The sequence below is a fragment of the Liolophura sinensis genome, chromosome 7, assembly GCF_032854445.1.
Source record: "Liolophura sinensis isolate JHLJ2023 chromosome 7, CUHK_Ljap_v2, whole genome shotgun sequence".
In the NCBI taxonomy this organism is placed as follows: domain Eukaryota; kingdom Metazoa; phylum Mollusca; class Polyplacophora; order Chitonida; family Chitonidae; genus Liolophura; species Liolophura sinensis.
This window is the reverse complement of record NC_088301.1, coordinates 42473768-42488382: the sequence shown is the minus strand read 5'-3', so window position 1 is coordinate 42488382 and position 14615 is coordinate 42473768. Positions and strand designations below refer to the sequence as shown.

At 40.4% G+C, this 14615-nt stretch overlaps 2 protein-coding genes across 2 annotated transcripts; both read right to left on the bottom strand.

Moving 5' to 3' along the window:
• Window positions 1–920: 920 nt before the first annotated feature.
• Window positions 921–6480, bottom strand: LOC135471228 (prostaglandin reductase 1-like). Its single transcript, XM_064750355.1, has 9 exons — window positions 6272–6480; window positions 4947–4992; window positions 4557–4616; window positions 3662–3826; window positions 2987–3104; window positions 2418–2576; window positions 1885–1993; window positions 1368–1486; window positions 921–1153 (listed from the first exon to the last, which is right to left on the bottom strand). Exons 1-9 carry the CDS (start codon window positions 6375–6377, stop codon window positions 1043–1045), a joined length of 993 nt encoding a protein of 330 aa, XP_064606425.1. The 5' UTR covers window positions 6378–6480; the 3' UTR covers window positions 921–1042.
• A 3148-nt stretch (window positions 6481–9628) lies between these two features.
• Window positions 9629–13829, bottom strand: LOC135470934 (prostaglandin reductase 1-like). The gene is made up of 7 exons (XM_064749983.1): window positions 13825–13829; window positions 13195–13359; window positions 11422–11539; window positions 10805–10963; window positions 10321–10429; window positions 10019–10137; window positions 9629–9706 (listed from the first exon to the last, which is right to left on the bottom strand). The coding sequence occupies exons 1-7, from the start codon at window positions 13827–13829 to the stop codon at window positions 9629–9631; spliced, it is 753 nt and encodes a 250-aa protein (XP_064606053.1).
• Between the last annotated feature and the right edge of the window lie 786 nt (window positions 13830–14615).

Below are 14615 nucleotides of genomic sequence, written 5' to 3'. Positions count from 1 at the left end.
GATCGATTGTGCCTTCTTTTACCAGCTGGGTTGCAGTAGGAAGTGGAATCTTAGTAACTTAAACCATGTGTACTTCTGACATACGGTTGTCGTTATGTTTCGTCGTATTTTCCCTAATGGCTATGTTTTTAGCCCTGTCAAAATTGGCCTTGGGGTATTGTAGCAGTCGGCGTCAGTCATTCTAACTATTCAACGTTACCATCCAATGTTTAACCAAACGTATATGTACTTTGAAGTGCATTGGGAAAAGTCTTTTTCACGTTCATTTTGGGACAGAGATATCTCTGAAAGTTTATACATTAAACTTAAAGCCCACGCGCAATTAGGGTTCATCTATATGACTATTGTTTTCGTTGACATTGACCGCTTCTGAAAGCCTCGAAGTCGGGGACACGGGGACACCTCTATTTCGAGTTATACCAAGGTTTTAAAAATGGTACTTGTTGCTACCTTGTTTGGTGTTGAGTACTTAAGAGGTTAGGGCAAGGAAGCGGGACTGGTTGGCCTGGTGTGACTATAATTTGAGTGGGTGGAACGTCATGTCTGGTATGATACTTCAGTGGCGGCAGCATTTTGGTGGCATGGACTCGCCCTGACACAAGAAGACAAAGTATATATATACACCCACCCGATGACTCCTTGTCACCGTATGACTGAAAAATTGTTAAGTACGGCGTTAACACCCAAACATTCATTCATTCATCCGTTTCATCCAGCTTTATTTTGCAGTCCTTCACACCCTCTGCGATGCGGGATATATATATATATATATATATATATATATATATATATATATATATATATAGGCCCGCAAACCTCAACTCAACTGAGTTAAACTCTTCACAGCCATGAGCGTTCCACAACTATGCATCTAGGCTTGTGGGGTAAGATATCAAGGTAAAGTAACAAAACAAACCGGAGCTTAAATATTTATTTTCATCTTACAGAAATACACAAAAATAAAAATAAAGAGTATACTCCGCAAAGCCAATGTGGAGCAACACCCACATGAATATTTATGACACACACGATCGAGGGTTGTTCAAGCTTTAACTACCGCCTTGCCGATATTATCTCCTGTAAACAGGCCGTAGAAAGCAGCCCTCATGTTTTCAAATCCTTCCGTCACTGTTTCTTTGGTTTGCACTTTACCCTGTGGATGGGAAGGTCAAAAGAAAACAGAATAAACTAAAACAAAGCCTCGTATGGTCACCACTCAAGCACGTTTGGAAAGCAACAAGAAAGGATGGCAGTATGAGTAATAAACCAAGACATGCCCTAAGTTAAAAGCGCAAATCTCACAATCTGTGTAATGTAAAAATACTTAACGCTTTACATATAGACTTTATGAACTCAGGTAGGTCTACCTGCTGAATCCACCCAATCGTTTCCTTGATGGCATCTCCCCACTTTGGCAACCATCGGAGCACAATGAAACCCTCTAACTTAAGTTGCCGACTGATGATGATTCCATTGGCATACGGACCTGTGTGGCAAATTACAGCAGAAAATTAAAAACCATCTGACAATATTTATTTATTTACTGGATTGGTGTTCTACGCCGTACTCTAAGGATATCTATATACAAACGGCGGTCAGCCCTATGATCGTAGGAAACCGGGTGGAGCCGGGGGAAACCCCCAGCGATGCACCCGCAGTCAAAGACAAATAATATAACTGTCTTAATGCATAGTTTTCAAGAATTTCTTGTATTTCCAGAAAGAGCCTCCTGCCTAATTATAAGTCTTAGATCCGGACACGCTTATGCTATATAGCTAAAGCTGCAATATGTTGATATTTCTTAAAACCATTAAAAAGCTGCATGCATGACCAGTCAGTTTCACGGCCAGTCAGTAAAGTTGAGACCAGCGACGGTCAGCTAACCTCTGAGTTCCTCCCCCTTAGCGTTATATGTAGATATAGCACCACACAAAGATACTCTGCCAAAGGTCTTCATGTTGTGTATTCCGGCAGTGAAGGCTTCCCCACCTACCTGTAACCAAATTCATCAGACAAACTTCATGGCGAGATCAAATAAAGTATACAATGACCACACATTTAGCGAGGGTAATAGCTCACAAAGATTTAATTTTGCGCATAGGCAAGAGCGGTTATATAACAGAAGAGAAAACAAATTAAGTAATGGAAACCACAGCTGATAATCGAATGTCTCTGCAGAAAAGTCAAAGATAAACAACATCAGTCAAAACGAAACGTGCCTATAGGCCTACCAAGTGTTAAATTAGAAAATTTCATTTTCTGTGCCATTTCAGAAAACCGGGTGAGTTTTGGAAAAAAATTGTAGCCGTGGAATCCTACAGAAATGAAATGTAGGAAAAGGTGTCGATTAAAAGACGACGTTGGTACAATGGTCAACTCTGGTCATAATTTTCCCGTGACTATGTGCCTGTACTTACGTTGTCGAAAAAGCAGTCAACACCGTCTGGGGCAGCCTCGCGTATGGCCTTTTCCTGGTCGGCCACCTTTTTGTAGTTGTAGACGACGTCTAGCTTGAGATCCTCACGCAGCCACCGGCATTTCTCCTCTGTCCCTGCAAACGCGATGACCTTACATCCCTGAAATACAAGAGCGGTACAAAACACTCCGAATCACGAACAGGGTTTACCGTTTTGCCATTGGCGCCAAAATTCAACCATGTACCACATTTCCAGAAAATATCTGTATATAAATTGTAAACATATTGTAATCTCCCCTCTATCGCCCTACCCGCCTTCATATACCCATCTTACGCTTTGCAATGGGTACCACAAATCATGTGACCCCGTATATACACCCGCATGAATCGCATCCAGTCATACATTGATCCTTGCAATCTACCCCACAAGTCACCTCACTGCCCCACTAGCTTGCCTTAAGGTTTGCACTCTGATCCATAAGTGATCCCACTGCCCCACAAGTGTTAGCTTACCCTGAGCTTTCCAATCTGCCCACAAGTGACCCCACTGCCCCACCACCCTCAGCTTACCTTGAGCTTTGCGATCTGTCCCACAAGTGACCCCACTGCCCCGCCTGCGCCGTTCACCAGTACCACCTCTCCCTCTTTCGGATGACAGATCTCCAGAAGTCCGAAGTAAGCAGTCATTCTGATTACATGGAAGATTATGTTTGTTTTACACAATCAAATTGCACCCTAATGAATAGTATATTTATGGAAGAGATGTTCCAAAGTTGATGCTGAAAGCGAGTGAGTGAGTGCTTGGGGTTTAACATCGTACTTTTAGTCATACGATGACGAAGGAATCCTTAGAGTGTATGTAAAGTGCCTCATTGTTGCAGGACGGATTTCCACCGCTCTTGTATCTAATGCTTTTATCAGTGCTGTTTCACAGAGACGCCTTATCCAAGGCAAGTAAGCCGGCCCGTCCGAGCCATAATACTGATACGGGCTAACTAGTCATGTTGAACGCCAAGCGAGGAAGTTACAACTTCATCTGTTAAGGTCTTAGGTGTAACTCGACCCTGGATCTACCGCTCCCCAAGCGGACGCTCTACCAACTGTGCTATCGGGACGCACTGTCATGAACAGTAGAGAAATCAAGTGGTCGACGGGTAGGTCCCTTAGGATTTCGTATCCGCAGAAATCCTGCTCTCAGACTGCTCATTTAATCATGCTATTGTACGGGTACCGCTATCATCTTACCCAGGCATTCCGAGTATTCCTAAGGCGTACGACAGAGGAAGTTTCCCAAAGGGTGGGACGGGGCGGAGAAGGGACTCGTCAGACGTTACTGTGTGGCTACGCCAACCCACATTGGCCACGACGTAACTGTCCTTTGGGAAATTGGCATTTCGACTTTCCTTTACCCTGGAATAAAAAAAATCTTGGGTCTAAATCGATTTATTTATTTGGTGTTCAAGCAAGACAGGAACCAAAATAATCGTGGGAGAAACCCGGGCAACGCCCAGGGTAAAGTCACGATCATGAGCAACTTGATGGAAACTATTCCATGTACAACCGGAGAGGGAACCAGCATGGACTGGAGTTGAACTCACAACGGCCGTATTGGTGGCAGCCTCCTGGGTCATTGTGCTCCGTTATCACGCTAACTGCTCGAGCACGGATGTTTCTCGTGGATCAAAAATGCCGCATGTCAATGATACCATACAGTGCATCGCTAAATAATGATTACAATTTGAATACTGATTTCACTCAGTCGCCTAGAACACACCTTGTGTTCTTCCTACATCATTGAAAACTGTTGATTGCTTCTCCCTGTTTTACCCTATTGTACTTTATACACTTTCTTAGTTCTTTGGTAGTTTGTGTTAAACGTCGTTTTGGGAGCCGGCCTTGCGATTATCGACCCGGAACGTCCTTATTCGTTGACAACTCGTATTCGAAGGTCTGTTTCGACGCATATACACACAAAATGGTCTTACACATATACAATAAAGTTATGAATACACAGTAAAGTTATGAATATAAAGAGGGCTTAGGCATATATAGGTGTCTTTAAGGGCAAGAGATCATTATAAGTTATACTGTTCCATTCAGTCATGCACGCGTTCCAGCATCATCCAGTGAATGCACTTACTGAGCCACTTGGGAGCCAATCATCGTGTCCCCTTCCTTCAGACTTCGAGCTGAATACGGTCTGCAATTTAAATGAAGAACAATAAAGCACTGCGCATATATTAATGTTGTAAGAAATACTTTACTCCATACCGGGTTGGTCATAACAAATTAAATTATATATATATATATATATAAATATATATATATATATATATAAATATATATATATATATATATATATATATATATATATATATATATATATATATATATATATATATATATATATATATATATATATATATATATGACGCTCGTGATTGTTATATATGCCACCTATAACTTAATTACTATTCAAAAGCTTTCGAATGTAAACCATAAACAAAGGCATCTTCACCAAGTGCCTTACCTCATGTAAGGGTCCACGCTCAGGAAAACGGCCTCTATGAGTACATCTGTTGATGACCAATGAAAGCAGTATAGTATAATTTAAATAAACAGCAAATTAAGCTCATACAGCGAACATAACAAATGTATCTATAATACACCAGATTTTCACGAAGCAAGATGGCCGCACACCTTGTAAATATCCAGTTTTTTTCGTCTTCATTCACATCTCACTGGAAAGGCCGTTGTTCGGCATTCTTAGTTATTGGTAGAGACATATATACAGCAAGATCGAGACTTCAGGCTCGCTTTAATCTCTGTAAGTATTATCCAATATACTTGAACAGCAAACTCACTCTAATATTTAGTACAACAAAAATGCAAATGTGTTATCCAAATCACCTGTAAATTAGAATGTAAGTGAGCATTTCGCCTTCAAGGCAGTTCACAGTAAAACTCTGCGGTTAAGATGCATACATCCAATCAGGTCATAGGTCACCGAAATCTGTGGAGAACTATCTCCGTTCAGCCCACCACAATTCCACGAATTTCTTTTTAATAGGTTCAGAGATCTACACGATAATACGCAAATCAATATAAGGATAAACCTGATAAGGCCACAGGGCAGATTCGTTCAGAAATATGGCGGAGGCAACAAAGATAGGTACAGACAAACTTACAGAGAGACATATCCAGACACACAGAAAGTGATACAGGCATGTACTACATACAGGCAGACGGGCATAAGTCTGAATTCAGCTCGAAGGTACAGAGATAAAGACACGTGGACAGACACGTAGACATATACATACACAGGCGTCTGTGAACAGACAGACGTACAGATCGACAAACAGACGCAAACAATTAAACCTACAGATAGATAGATCTAGATGTATGCAACTAGGGATATACAGATGTACAGATCGAGAGATAAGATGGCAACTCCTTAACCTTACGTGTGCTTCGGGTTAAAAACCATTCAGGGGTGCCTACCATAATTTCAAACTGTAGGCTACATGTACATGCATGCATATATAGCCTTATATATCCCTACTTATACATTTTGCACTGTACACAGGTGGATACATGTACGCAGTCTAACTGTCCCATGCAGTATACATTTAATGAACACAGGCCTACGGCTACATCCATATGCATATTTATACAGTGCAGCATATAATTTATGCAGCGCTGATACTGACAATACACATTATGCTGACATTTTGTACAAAGCCACGTTTCAGAGCATGGAAAAATACTACACAATAGTTTAATGAATCAGACGTCGTAACGATACATGATACAACAACTAGTTCTTTAGGCTAACTATACAACAAATCATCATACCGCCGTCTTTGAGGTCGGGCAGTGTTTCTTCCACCAGCTGTAAGTCGCTGTCTTTTGGCTGGCCATCGAAATGATGAGCAAGTATCCATTTCTTAGCTTGAACCATGGTGATGAACTTAACAGTTTCTACGAGTAAATCAAGGTCAGCCAAGTACGCCTCTCATGCTCTCAGTCTCAACCAGAGTCCTGCAATGACCCATGTCTGGATCTTTTATATACAACGAGACAGTGGCGCTGTCCCACTTCTCTACTATACTGACCCTGATTTTGACCCATTCCTATAGTTACAGCGGCACACACCTGACCGCAAGTGTTTGTACCCATTTTCAGTGTGCTATGTAGCTGAAGAGCAGAAATCTGCAAATAGGTTACTGCTTAGTCATGGCCACTTTACAAATAACTGGGCCACCAGTTGTTTGAAAGCTATTGCATGATGGATTTATAACGCCTATGAATGACAGAAAATAATGGAGCAGTCCATCGCAAATATGTAAATATGTCCATTGCAAGTCAATGTAAATTTCGACAATAGTAATGTGTAAATAAATTTCGTCTCTAATGGTGCCGCAAATGTAATTACAATGCAATATATTGTACGAGAATAAACTGAAAAGACACATGTTTGATGTCCCTATACATGTTATGATTTTCCCGGCAGCTAAGTAGCAAGTAAATGTTTCAAGCTCAGACTAGAACTAACTCGTTAAATTTAGCATTATATTTTTTTCGGAGTTATTTGGTAGGACAGATTATGTTAGTATGACCTATGTATTATGGCTTGGGCAACACAGTACCCTGTTATATCAACAGAAGGAACAAGCTATAGTCTGTCCTATATAACACAACAGATCATAGTTACACAGGACATTGATGTAATATCGTATGATATCTATATACTCGGCCATCATCGGAAAATATATAGCATTCCATGTAACAAATTAGTTTTTCATATGTTCCGAACAGGTCACTTCTCAGGTTGTGCGTTCGTTAGCCTAATGCTTTTCTCTCTGGGCAGCCTTTCGATCGGTCTTTACCTATAGCGATTACCTGACAAGCCTCCTGACAACTGAAAGACCAACTACAAACTTTATTAGGCTACTATATACGGAATCTTAGTCCGAGTACACCGACTGGTAGGTTAAGAAAATTAGATACGCCATATCAATGACTGCACACGTATTTAGTACAGGAGTTTGAGCAGCCATGGTTTTGTATACACGTCTGTATATATCACCCATGCATGTAGAAATTTGCCAGCTTTTCCATCTTCCTTGAAGATTATTCTTACGTAATTTAGCCCATTTGTAACTCTTAGATGTATATTCAAATACTTTAATTCATTTAGTGTCACAACTGGTCACTAGACCCTATTTATTTATTGATTTATTTGATTGATATTTTACGCGTTAGTCAAGAATATTTCACTTATACGCAGGCGGCCAGCATTATGATGGGAGGGAAACCTGGGAAAATCAGACCCGAGAGGAAACCCACTTGAACTCAAAACTTGCATTGGTTAGAGTCAGTGCTTGGGGTTTAACGTCGTAGTTAACAAATTTTCAGTCATATGACGACGAAGGAATCCTTAGAGTGCATGTAATGTGCCCCATTGTTGCAGGACGGATTTTCCACCGCTCTTGTATCAAGTGCTGCTTCACTGAGACGCCTTACCTCCCCGTCCGAGCCATTATACTGATACGGGCCAACCAGTCGTTGCACTACCCCCTTCATGCTGAACGCCAAGCGACGAAGTTACAACTTCCTCTTGTAAAGTCTAAGGTGTGACTCGACCCAGGATTGACCCTGGATCTACCGCTCCCGAAGCGGACGCTCTGCCAACTATGCTATCGGGGCCGGTGCATTGGTTAGAAGGCTCTTAGGTCATTGCGCCGCGCTGGTGCACTATCCACCTCGATCGGTATTAACTATCTATATGGTCTTCTACGAGTACAACCTTCAATAACTGCATTCTTGCTCAAATATCGAGTATCTGAACCGAGGTGCTTCATATGTTTCTTATAAAAGAAATAAGATATGGTTAGAATGAGCCAGAAAAGAATCGGAATATGTAGGACCAAAAGGCTCATTTACCCAAATGATCGAAGAAAACAGGAAAACAGGCGAGTATACAATCATTTCAATCTGACTTTTTCAGCGCATTTATCTCATCATATTGGATATCATTTGCCAGGAATTCTAATATCCTTCAAAGTCCAGTATTCCGACGACCTTCAAAGTGTTCATAAAGTCAGATAATTGATGTGAGAAAGCTGAAGTTGTTAAGGTTAAGACGCATCAAAGGTACCTGTATTATTTCGTTCACGTGTTCAGTCTTCTTTGAATGATATATTGCTATAATATGATCAAATCACATTTTCAAGCTTAATCAGAACTGTTCTGAATAAGGCGCACACCTTGAATCCCTCTTTCCACTGCAGCCCATAATCCGTTTCCATCTACAGCTCTGAACCTTTTTTGGTTTAACTTCCTGCATTTTTCTGAGTCGATAATGCATGGAAACATAAGATAAAAGAGCATTTGTGCATCTTTAAAGGCAAGATTTTCCTTCAGTTTATTGCATTGGAACTACGGATCATATAATCACCCGATCGAACACACATAGTGAAGACATGTGTTAGTAAAGTATTTTATGCGTACATTTGTATATTACCGGAAAAAGATAAATTCTGCGACCACATAAGTTCAACCGCAGAAATGTAGTTCACGAGTAGACAGCAAATTTGAATAATTATGACATTTGCTTACTATATATCCAAAAGTCAATGGTTTGCATTCGTTTCAGCGCATTATTATCGTTTCTGTTAGTTTCTGTGTATCCTTTCCACCAATACAAACCCTATATGGATGGAACTCCGCGGTGCTTCAGTGCTAAGTTCACCATAAAAAGAACTGTTTGGCCAATACAGAAGAGTTATCATCTTTATATCTGTGCAGTTGGCCATTAACTGTCTTGAAATAATCGTATTTAGGAACCATATTTTTTATAGAGTTTTGCACATCAGGTTTATTTGCATGAATCATGGCTGTAAGCCTAAAATAGGCCAAAAAACAATAAAGCTGTAATCCTGTGTGTATGCATGACTGCATGCGTGTCAAGACTGAAACGTTTAATTCTTGAGTGTTTGACAGTAATACTGCTGAGGTTATAGGATTTAACGATTCTGTGAGACAAAATCAAAATTCTCTCGTTTTTTTTTTCTCTGAAAAAAGATACACAAAAGACATATAAAGGTGAATTGTGCAGCTCCGTAGTGATGACTATTTACACGCATAACCGATATGTGTGGAACACATGAAGGCTGTTCAGACTTTAACCACCTCCTTGCCGATATTATCTCATCTAAACAAGCCGTAGACAGCAGCCCTCATGTTTTCAAATCCCTCCGTCACTGTTTCTTTCGTTTGCACTTTACACTGTGAGTGGGAAAAAAACAAGTTATTCAAAATAAACAAAAAATTACTTTGTACATCACTAATGTTGGAAATTGTAGTAAAGATTACTTAAGACATTTCTTATATTTATTTAATCATTAATTTTGTTGACTTCATTCTTTGGAGCTTAATGTCGTAGTCAAGAAATGCCGACTTGCTGACTTGCTTACTTGCAGAAGAAAAACACTTCTGTTAATCTTACCGCAAGATTCCTCCACACCTGAAGATTGGGCTTTGGTAGGAATATATGAGGTGAAGCCTAGTAGTATGTTGTTCTGGAAATAAAATATATACCTGTTGAATCCACCCTATCATCTCCTTGATGGCATCTCCCCACTTCGGCAACCACCCATACACGATAAAGCCTTGAACCTTAAGTTCTCGACTGATTATTAACATGTTGGGATACGGACCTGCGGGGCAAATAAATTACAGGGGAAACAATTGATGAAAACATTACATATAAATGTCTACAAAGTGAAATGTGGTATATAATGGAAAGTTAAGCTGTTTAATAGAAAAGGAAGAACATATATTCATTTTGGTGCTGATGTAGGTAAGGTGTGAGCTTATGACCTCTTTCCATGTATTCTCACCTTTGACTTCCTCCCCCTTAGCGTTATAAATAGATATGGCGCCACACAAAGACACCCTACCAAGGATTTTCATATTACATAATCCTGCAGTGAAGGCTTCACCACCTACCTGTATAACCAAATTCAATAGAAAAAAATCATGGCATTCAAACAAGGCATAATGCCCATACATTGACATGAAGGTAACGGTTCTGTTATGATTGCAAACAGCTATCATACTGCCAGAGATTTGGACTTCACGTGAAAGCTATTACTCAGATTGGCCCTCAATCGGTTGAAAAAGAATATAATGGTCGTCGTCGTGTAAGTATCATTACCAGAACCTTTTTCTTTATCTTTGAGAGTTTCTGTATATGAAATATTCCTGATGTGACTGAATAACCATCGTCTAACCGCATGCATTTGTCTGAGAAAAGATAATTATTAATGACCGGAATCCATGTTCCCTTCATCCTACGTACAGGACTAAGGTGCCTGTACTTACATTGTCGAAAAAGCAGTCAACACGGTCTGGGGCAGCCTCGCGTATGGCCTTTTCCTGGTCGGCCACCTTTTTGTAGTTGTAGACGAAGTCCAGCTTGAGATCCTCACGCAGCCACCGGCATTTCTCCTCTGTCCCTGCGAACGCGATGACCTTACATCCCTGAAATACAAGAGCGGTACAAAGCCACCTGACTGATGCTCATGATATATGTTTCAATGAAGGAGAAACAAACAAGTTGCATCAAGTATGCAAGTATTCAATAAATACAGACATCTCCACACATATCGTCGAGCTCTTATTGTCAATAAGATCTCACAAGCACTAATGGCGGGTTAAGACGATGGTCCTAAAAGTGACTCCGCTGCCGCGGAGTCACTTGTCAGTCTTAGCTTACGCAGAGCTTTGCAATCTGCCCCACGAGTGACACCACTGACCCACCAGTTTCATTTACCTGTAAATTTGTAATCTCCACAACTCCTCCACAACTCTTAGCTTACCTTGAGCTGTGCAGTGTGCCCACGAGTGGCCCCATTGCGCCCCCCCCCCAGTCTTAGCTTACCCTCAGCTTTGCAATCTGACCCACAAGTGACCCCACTGCCCCATCAGTCTTAGCGTACCTTGAGCTTTGCAATCTGACCCACAAGTGACCCCACTGCCCCGCCTGCGCCGTTAACCAGCACCACCTCTCCCTCTTTCGGTTGACAGATCTCCAGAAGTCCGAAGTAGGCAGTCATTTTGGGTACATACGGGATTATGGACTTACGTCACATGTTAGAATGCCTTCATGTACAACAGTAGAAACTCTCTGCATATCAGATGTTCTTTTTAACTGGGACAAACAGCTCTGCAAGTCCTTGCATCTGTTTTGTTTTGTTTTTTTCTAGATTTTTTTCAACCCAGTCAACGATTCCCAAATCTTCGTCTTGACACAGCTTCAGCGCACCTCCATTATCAGAGCAAATTAACGTCACGTTACCTCTAGCTCTCTAACGCGGGAGGTATTTTCCGAACAATAGTTGATGCAGTAGTCAATGACTGATAAAAGTCGTGGACTTTGGGGGCCCAAGTGATAAATATAATTTTCTCCGAAATTGGACATGCTGGAATATTTCTTCCACTGCTTTAACTGTTGATACAGTACGAAGGCCTACTATATCATTTACCAGAAAGTCCAGCGACCCTGTTTGAATAGACCGCTGATGCACGGCCACGGTATTCCTGCTTCACGTCTTAGCCTCTCAATTAAGGTGTTGTGCTAGTAATTTTGACCCTTGTTACATGTTTTTAAAATTACAACAAAATTGTTGTACACCTAGATTCATACTCAAATCTGAAGCAAATGGAAATAAGCACCAATGATGTTGATATAGGCATTCGACTATCGCTGGATTTTATGCTTCAATTTTGTAGCGGTGTGTTCTAAGATGAAAGCAGTGCTGACCTTTATCGCGGGCGTCAGAGAAAGCAACTCGGCTTGAACACGGCGTTTCAATAATTTTACTGTACTTTGTAAAAGAAAACAGAAAAAGAAACATCCCTTGTATCCAAGGAAGACGAAGGAGCAAAATTTAAATTTTTCAGTTCTAATAAAGAGAAAAAAAAATTATAAGATTTAATTAATTTTAAACATTGTCGTCTTCCCAATATGTTACACCAGTGCCCTACCAACTATGTGACTTTCTTACGGTTCAGTGTCTTTAAACATTTCTGATACCTAGCTGACTTGTACTTACGACAGTAAGGGCCTACATGAATACAGGAAAGCTCATTTATACAGAAAAAATCCATCATCAAGTAAGGCCTGTCATTTTAGTTGCTGCATAAGTCCAAATATTTCGCGCTAGGCGGGACATTGACTGAGTGTTTAACAACATGCTCAAGAGATTTTACTTATATGACGTGCCTGATATTGGTGGAGAAAACCCGTGTGCCTGGGGTAAGCCACCGGCCTTGACAACCATGCAGTGGAAGGATTTGTTCATGTAAAAGCATTACCCTGATAAATAACGGAACACTGTATCACTTTGCCATCCAAACGACCGAAATTCCTGAAAACATGGACTGTACAAGGATAATATGGGCAACAAGAAAAAAACATCAACCATTTTGCACAAGATCTAACACAGGGATACCAAAAACCATAGGCTAAAGAGAAAGCAGATCCTGTCAAAAGCTTTCATTGGCTTCTAGTTGTTTTCATTTAACTTGTTGGGCTTTTGGAAGCTGATTTGAACTATTGGACTATATGGTATATCAATACTGAATATCACGTAACGTCTAAAATTCCACAGAGGTGTATATAAGTAGGCCCACATTTGTAATGGATTGGTCGTTCCAACAGTTTCTTTCAGTTTTTTTATATACTAATAATTTTATAGGTATCATCTTACCCAGGCATCCCGAGTACACCTAAGGCATACGACAAGGAAAGGTCCCCAAACGATGGAATGGGTCGAAGAAGGGACTCGTCAGACGTTACTGTGTGGTCACGCCAACCAACATCGGCAACGACGTAAATGCCTTTTGCGAATTTGGGGTTTCGACTTTCCTTGACCCTGGAGTAGACAGCAATAAGGCGGGAATAAGTTATTTATTTGTTTCAACGACCGAACTTTTGCCACAACGCGGAAACATTAACAATTTTTACATTTCTGTTTTTGTAAACTGAGATAGAACTATGGCATATATACAGATCTACATATATACTTTGATCTCTTGAACCTGCAAATATTCGTTTTATGTTTAACTCTAATATAAGCGGGTACTTAAACACGTACGTGTATAAAGATTAGCTGCGTCATATTTAATGTCCCAGGTGTCCAACATGTATACAATAATGAAGAAGAACAGTGAGATAACTTACTGTGCCAAGCACCGTGTCCCCTTCCTTCAGGTTCAAAGCTGAATACGGTCTGAAATATAAAGTATAAACTCCCATGTACTCCATATATATGAAATGACATACGAATAATGTGGAACAGCTTATGTGTTTGGGAGAGCAATTAAGGAAAACAAATTACCACATTCTGATGTTTATTGGTTAGTCCTGTTCCATCCACATCACATGAAAAAGTGTCTGCTTTTGATAATGAAATTGATTTACTTTCTCGGAACACTGCAGGTTTTATGTATATAATGATAACGTGCCCTCTGTAATGTCTATATCCCTTTTTAACTTCTAGATATGGACTATTTTCTGGCCATACATCAATATGTTTCTAAAAATTTCTATGTCCGAAATTAATTTTGGGACCCAACATTATACATTCAGCCTGCAGATACCAGAGGGGACTAAAAATTTACACACCAGTACATCTATCAGTCCGTCACAAATTAGTTTTCCAGACATTGTTCCAAAACGCTTTACCTTATTAAACTGAAACACATCTTCGCCTAGATCAAGATCGAGTTTTTTTTTGCCGTCTCGTGCATTAATCGGACAAAATAACGACCCTTTTATCCCCTTATGGGCTTGGCAGTTTTCCGGGTGTTTTTTTTTTCAGTACGAATGGTTATTAAGAATTGAAAATTGGTACATGGCTTCACCGACAATAGTTAGAGAACATGCGTGTTCAAGTTCGTGGCCCGTGTCTTCCATTTTTAACAAAATTAACTGGCTTTGTTCTGTGAGTATGGTTAGAGTTGTATGGTGTACTTAACAATCTAAGGTGCGTGTACGTACACTGTCTTCTTGCGGCAGGGCGAACCCATGGCTCCACTGAAGTATCATGCCAAAGACACCAGACATGACACCCTCACCCTTACTTTCGAAACAGAACATCGGTGTCTTTAAACTTTAAATGTATGAATA